This window comes from Danio rerio, chromosome 4 (assembly GCF_052040795.2).
Source record: "Danio rerio strain M-AB ecotype USA chromosome 4, GRCz13ab, whole genome shotgun sequence".
NCBI lineage: Eukaryota > Metazoa > Chordata > Actinopteri > Cypriniformes > Danionidae > Danio > Danio rerio.
The window spans coordinates 71,880,826-71,888,546 of record NC_141024.2 but is presented as its reverse complement, the minus strand read 5'-3'; the positions used below and the strand labels follow the sequence as shown (position 1 = coordinate 71,888,546).

The 7,721-nt window shown below is 40.6% G+C and overlaps 1 protein-coding gene across 1 annotated transcript in view; it reads right to left on the bottom strand.

Moving 5' to 3' along the window:
* Positions 1-2,482: 2,482 nt before the first annotated feature.
* The window catches only part of myrfl (myelin regulatory factor like), a 250,410-nt gene continuing 245,171 nt past the window's right edge, over positions 2,483-7,721 (bottom strand). Inside the window, exons 25-26 of the mRNA XM_088650227.1 lie at positions 5,928-6,002; positions 2,483-2,886 (exon numbers count right to left, since the gene is read on the bottom strand). Coding sequence (XP_088506353.1) covers positions 2,800-2,886; positions 5,928-6,002 — 162 coding nt within the window. The 3' untranslated portion in view covers positions 2,483-2,799. The remainder of the gene's footprint in view (positions 2,887-5,927; positions 6,003-7,721) is intronic.

Below are 7,721 nucleotides of genomic sequence, written 5' to 3'. Positions count from 1 at the left end.
AGACGGCAGAGACGCCACGTTGTGTTGGCAAAACAAGCGTGAAGTGTTGCTTTAATAGTTTGCTGCAGTTAAGTTTTGTTTTCATTTTCTCTCTGTGAGAGCGCAGAGTCACGTGTGGATTAACAGTGTACGCGACGCTCGACAACAATAACTTACGTGTCTAAGGAGGATTATTGTTTACCTGAGAGCTGTTCTCATCTGCAAACGCTGAGATCCGGATTCGCTTTAGTCTCCTCTTGATAAAGATCACCTAGTTGCTGGTGATTGTCCTGTCTCTACAGATTTGGTAAGTGAGCGACCAGTGCTCTTTGTTTATTCAGTTCGTATTTTATTCGTATCAAACAAACTATTGCACCAGTGTAAACAAGTTAGCACTACAACCAAACTATAACCTCGTGTTGGATTTTGTGACCAGAATAACACACGCGGCTTTCTGACGCTACCTGCCGTGTGCATCTAAGTTTCCGGGAAATGTGGAAGTTTTTTTTCTCTCATTCGCCGTGCGGTATCAAACATTGCATGAAAAATACACGCTTAGAGCAGCGCCTCGAATCAAATATCTCGTTTGTTGGGAGGGACATGAATGAATTCCCTGAATGAAAGAGCCAAACTGCAGTTAAAGTCCACCATTTAATAATTTGGCAAATAATTCGACAACAGATGTCCATGTAAACACAGTCACAGTGTCCGCTGTGGTTGTGTGTTTTGATAGACACAAATAGACACTCCCACACCAAGCGTCTTTTCTTCCTCTGACACTCCCCCCTAAACAGAGCTGGACACGCCCACTTTTCTGACTTTTTCCAAAGTAGAGGTGTGAAAACACCCTGCTGAAACGAGGGGGTTTTATGGCCCTTTAAATCCAAGTCAGTCATATCTTAGACTTCAATAAAACTACCAATGAAACATATGAGGCATAATAGTTTAGTTGAGTTATTTACTGTAAATAATATGCTGTACTAAACAGAAACACATTATAGTATATAACAGCAAAAACAAAAAATCCAATAAAAGCAGGTGTTACACATTTAAAATTCTATATATATATATATATATATTTACAACTCTTTATTAATAAATTACACTACATAATGCAGTCATTTATAGTAGTACTTACTATAAATTACTAAAGTGCTTTTGAGCACAGCATCAGAAATTAAGTTATTGCATCTTAACATGTACTTCTCGAGGTATGGTCACGAGAAACCCTGCTTCAGAAATAACTCCTCTCCCTTAGTCATCTTTCCGTCAAGCAAGTTTCTCGTCTTAGCCTAATTTGGTTGGCGACGTCGCCGACCAAAGGGGGCAGTAACGCACCAGGAGCGGCATTCTTTATTTCCTTCTTTGCGGCTTACTCTGGATGCTCTTGTTTCCCCCACAGTGCAAACACATGCACTATAAGGGAGTTAAAGTGAATATATATCCGACCTCCTAGTTTTTCGCATTGATTTGTGATTTTTTACGATAAAAATGACTTATTTTTTTGGCGGTAATTCCCAGAAATTTGCAGACAATTTAGCAATTAAATTAAATTTCATATATATATATATATATATATATATATATATATATATATATATATATATATATATATATATATATATATATATATGCGCCGAGCATGGCCACCATGTTGCGAGCTCTGTATTTTGCACTGTCGTTGAATTTGCACTGACATTTTATTTGCACTGTCTGTATTTTGCACTGTTGTTGTATTTACACTGTATCTGTATTTTGTACTGTCTGGAGCCAGCACCTAAGCTTTTTACTCAACATAGCACACGTGCTGCTGATGATTTGACAATAAAAGTGATTTGATTTAATTTGATTTTGATTTAGATTTCCCTTTCCGGAGCATCTGACATGTAACTCATTCAGGAAATGCGTTAGGGCTTACCCTACCGTAACACCTAAAACACCGATTGCTGTAAAACTTAACTCAGGGAAGGAATTTGGTATTGTCCCGTAAACTGCAGGGAAAGAGTTAAACGAAATCACTTATTGACTTTATGAACTCAATTCCAGTCATAGCAATGGCTCCATTTTTTTAGATGTTTTAGACGACCAGCTAAAACCAGCCAACCAGCCTAGGCTGGTTTAAGCTGGATTTTTCATTAGGGCAATGACAGGCTGATGGCTTTATCTCAGAAATTAGAAATATTTCAAATAGGCGCTATCCTTATGAATAAACTGCATAGTTGTAATCTAAACAACTACATTCAAAAGCCTCTACAGTAGATTATGTAGTCTAAGAGATGCAAAATCATCAACAGCTGCAGAATCATTACTTGTAAAAAGTACTTCTATCTACAGGTTGCCTTGCAAATAAATTCTTTGTGATTTCCATGAGTAAAAAATATATTTATTTATAACTCTGATGACAGATTCTGTCACCTTTATTGTAGCTTTTGACATACAGAGAAAACCTTAACAGGATAACAATATTTTAACAGTCCTCTGAAGTAATCAAACGCCATACAGCTCGATTTTTCACTAGATTTTATTATTTACACAAAGTTTTCGGTCAACATCATTGCACACAGCAGTACATATGAAATGCGCTCAGTTCACTAAAGGAATACACAGAGCAGTCGGTCACAGCAAACGATGATCTGAGTGCGATCAGATAAATTCCGAAACTAAAAATGAGAATAAGAAACGTTTTAAAAGTAAGAAAAAAACGTATTTCGAATGGCTTTTTTCAGCAACAAATAGTAATAACTTTCTTCCTCCGACATGGTCAGATACCGGATGTAGCTTCTGGAGGGCTGTTCTGACCGCAGCGTCATCTGGTGTTGATCAGTCACAGCGACGGAAGAACTGGAAATGGTAGTCAGTAAATAGAACTCCTGCGTAGTTATGATCGGTGCTACAATCGGCCAAACCCTACAAGAAAACAATCATATTGTCACTATACAGATTTAAGTCATGCTGCTATTAAAAGCCTGTTTAACAAAGTTACTGTTTAATTATTCATACTTTTTTTTTTTAGCTTAGTCCCTTTATTAATCTGGGATCGCCACAGCGGAATGAACCATCAACTTATCCAGCATATCCCTGCTGAAAAATCCAGCTTAAACCAGCCTAGGCTGGTTGGCTGGTTTTAGCTGGTCGACCAGCCTGGTTTTAGAGGGGTTTTGGCCATTTCCTCCACCCATTTCCAGCCTGGTCTTAGCTGGTCAGGCTGGAAAATGACCAGCCTAATCCAGCTTAAACCAGCTCAACCAGCCTGGTTTAGCCTGGTTTTGGCTGGACTCCCAGCTTGGCTAGGCTGATCAAGCTGGTTTAAGCTGGTCATCTCCCAGCCTGACCAGCTAAGACCAGGCTGGAAACCAGCCTTGAAGTGGCCAAAACCCCTCTAAAACCAGGCTAGTCGACCAGCTAAAACCAGCCTAGGCTGGTTTAAGCTGGATTTTTCAGCAGGGATGTTTTACGCAGTGGATGCCCTTCCAGCTGCGACCCATCACTGGGGAACACACATACACTATCATTCACACACATACACTACGGACAGTTTTAGCTTACCCAATTCACCTGTACCACGTCTTTGGACTTGAAACTGGAGGACATGCAAACTACACACCGAAATGCCAACTGACCCTTCCGAGGCTTAACCCAGCAACCTTCTTGCTGTGAGGCGACAGCACTACCTACTGCGCCACTGCATCGCCAGTTACAGTCTGCACGATGTTTCAAGCTGTCAAGTCATACAGGTCTCAAACACGATTCCTGGAGGGCCTGGAGTTTTGTTCCAACCCTAATCAATCACAGCTGATCCAACTAATCAAGACTAATTGAGATTATCATGCAGGTGTGAGTCGGAGCTAAACTATGCAGAGCTGCGGCCCTCCAGGAATTGAGTTTGAGAGCATTGGGTGAAGTCATAGCTTAAGTCACAAATCTTGAGGTTTGGTCCACTGGAGCGTTTCAAAGGACAACACTACAACGCTTGGAACGGATTGTTGCCCACAGCCTTTTTTTAAATTTACATCATATTACATATGCGGTGGTGCTGTCGCCTTACAGCAAGAAGGTCGCTGGTTCGAGCCTCGGCTGGGTCAATTGGCATTTCTGTGTGGAGTTTGCATGTTCTCTCCGTGTTGGCGTGGGCATCCTCACAGAGCAAAATGACGTTGTACAGGTGAATTAGGTAAGCTAAATTGTCTGTAGTATGGGTGTGGGTGTTTCCCAGTGATGGGTTGCAGCTGGAAGTGCATCCGCTGCGTTAAACGTATGCTGGATAAGTTAGCGGTTCACTCCACTGTGGCGACCCAAGATTAATAAAGGGACTAAGCCGAAAAGAAAATGAATGGATGAATGTTACATATGCAGCCACCCTTACTTATGCTGCGTTCACACAAGACGCGGCACGCGCGTCAAGCGCGAGTGATGTACATGTCAAGTCAATGCAAATGCGCGAATAGACATCCTGAAGCGTGGAGCGAATGATGCGAATTGCGCGAATGACACGGTACGAATAGTGGAATATGCACGAGGCGAATTGAGCGTTTTGCCCGTTTGACGCGCTTAACGAGCGTTTCGCGTGAATTTCTCGAGTTCGAAAATCTGAACTTCAGCGGACATTCGCGCCGCATTAACCAATCAGAAGCTTGCTCTTGTGGGGGCGTGATTGTGACGTAGAACCTGTTGATGGTGTCCCGGGGCAAATCCTCCAGGCGACAACGACAACAAGTCATCAAACTGGGCTCGGCTCAGTCAGAAGCACCGCTGAATGTCTCCGTGATCCAGGTTCAGTTTCTGGAGGAGTTTATGAGCTCACAGAGCTGGATGCACCTCTGAAAGGATGTAGTGGACTCAGACAAGACACTAAACGTATCGACGCTGTTTTTCAGCCTTCATAAAGCACATAAACACTGTTATTTCCTTCATAAAATCCATGTTAGCCATTTAGCAACGAAGCTACAGTCACCGGGCAGACAGAAGCCCCGCCCATCACGCGAATCCGCGACTGTTCTGAAGTTAATTTGACGCGCGAATGAAGCGGATTTCACGTGGCAATTTACGCGCTAACAGACGCGGTTCTGCGTCTGGTGTGAACACAGCATAAAGCCTTTCCATAAAGACAGGTGAGCTGATAGAATAACGCTGCGGTCATACTGTTGGCACATTTGCTTCATCTGGAGTTTTGAGTGGGGGTGAAAAATTTCACCATACATTACATCAAAACAGCGAAAATCTAATAAACGTCTAAAATTAGCCCAAAATTACTAGTCGTCAAATAGACAGACTTCACACTTGTTCTTATTTTTTCCCTGTGTATTTGATGACTAGTCTAGTTTTGGGCTATTCTTATACGTTCACTGAAAGCCCAAATTTCCAATAGTATCTGGATGCAGCCTTTATGATGCAAGCTGAGACTGCATCACTCAGCAATGCAATGTCAGACACAATGCACTCAAATGGAGCGAGTGACATCCCTGCGACAGGTAGGGTTAGGTGAGCCCATTAAAAAGCATTGGATGCAGCTCAGATTGCACTGCATCTCTCCAAATTTCACCTTGTCTTAGCCAATACATCTATGTTTAGACGTCTATGAGACATCTATTAGACTTATTTTTAACAAAATGGTTGCTGGGTGCATCCAATAAGCGCACATTCATTTCTTCTTCAGAACAGGATGCGTGCAGTCTATGTGCACCTCATGATGTTCGTGCCTCACATGCGCTTTCCGTTGGTTTGGCACTACTTAGGTTGTCAATAGATTGAAAAGAAACACTGATCTCCTAAAGGTGGCAAAAGCGATGAGGGTTTGTGTGAGGTGTTTAAAAGATGTTCGCAACTCTGATTTCTAAATGGAAAGATGCTTTAGTCACATCGTTTTGTGTCTGCGATCAAATAAACTATCCTTTAAAAGCCTGTGCACATAATAAACACACAAAAACGCATGAGGATACACAGGAACTCACTGCCACTGAAGTGCGGAAGTGGTAGGAGGCACGGCGATGGTTTGCCACTGCCAATGTCCACTTATGTATGTAGCCCTGTGACAAAAGGAGAGAGAACGGAACGAAATACCAAAGTCAGTTTTACACAAGCGACAAAAAACTCTGCAACAAATAAATGTTATTTTTATTCTGCAAAGATTATTATGCAAAGTAAACTCTACAATCATACATTTTAAACTATCAACACATGAAATTACATATTTTTTATGAATTGCTAAAATATGGAAGCGTATGAGTAGCATAATTCAATTCAAAATGTAATATGCAAAATGGCAATGCAATATGGTAAATGGCAATGTATTTCTGTATTTAAATTTGCATTTTCCAAGACATATGAGCAATGTTTGGTGCAGAATGAAAATGTAAATTAAATTACATTGTTTGTATTTCTCATTTCAAACACTGTTTTCATATGTAAATTGTATCCACATTTTAAAGCTTCATAAGTAGCAAAATTAAATTGAAAATGCTAAACACAAACTGAATTTGATGTGAATAAAGTACAAGCAGAAACTGTAGCAAACTGATCATTTAAATGTTATTTGTCCTAAATGCATTTACGCTCGCGTCTAGGAAGCGCAGGATTACATTTTCAGCATAACAGCATGGGATGTGTGTAGCAAAATTAATTTTGAAATGTAATATGCAAAACGATAATGCAATATGTAAATGGCAGTGTATTTCTGCATTTCAGTTAGCATTTTCCAAGACATACGTGCAATGTTTGCTGCAGAATGAAAGTGAAAATGAAAAAAACATAATGCATTTTCATTTAACACATCGCGACGAATAAAAGCCGAGTTGAAATTGAAAATGCATTCTGGCCTGGCCTCCATCTGGTCAAAGGCCTCCTCCATGGCTTGGAAGGGGGGGGGGGGGTACCTCAGCCTGGTGAAGGAGATCACTTCTACCCCTATGCCAAGAAAAACTCTTGAAAGATACAGGATGGTGAAATGTTGATGTTGCTGAAACCAGTTCTGAACCAGGGGGCTATTTCATAAAAGTGGTTAAGAAAAGCGGGGATTAAAGCCAAAAGCCTGACTTCAATGAGCCGAACTAAACGTCCACGCTTAAACTGGTTTCATAACAGCAAGTTGAAGATCATTTGATCTGACTAGTCTGAGTTCAGTTTTAATAATCTAGATAACTGCTCGTGCACGTTTCAGTCGTGAAACCTTAGAAGTCGAGCATAGATACATCGATTATGTTGTGTGCTACCATGGCAACTTAGAGAACTGAAAGAGCTCTGAAATGAGACACAGCTGTTTTACAGCGAAACTGCAGATTGTTCAGTAGGCTTCATTTGTAGCAATATATTTTTAAAATATAGGCTATTATTTAGGCCTATTAACAATAAAATAAATATTTGTTATAAAACATAGTAATTGTTGTGCTTGACCGCGTGCATGTGCATGAGAGAGAGGATTTGTGCTTACTGCCAATTGTTGCTTGCAAGGAAAAGTTTTAATGCATTGCAGGCTCCCTGTAACATACAAAATGTTCTAAATGTAAGCACATAGGTTTAAAATAAATAAAGAGCTGTGCACACTCGAGCGGTGGGATTTTTAATTTGCTCCCGAATCTGCTGCAAATCATTGCTTTCCCTTTGCCACTTGTTTCCCGCGGGAAAATATCTTTACGTTAAAGTGACGTTGCTGCTCAGCATGTATCATCTCCCGATTATTGCACTCATTTTACAGTTTTAAAGTCATTATGTAAGAAATGTAGTCTTCTTCTTTATATTAGTCAGTGTCT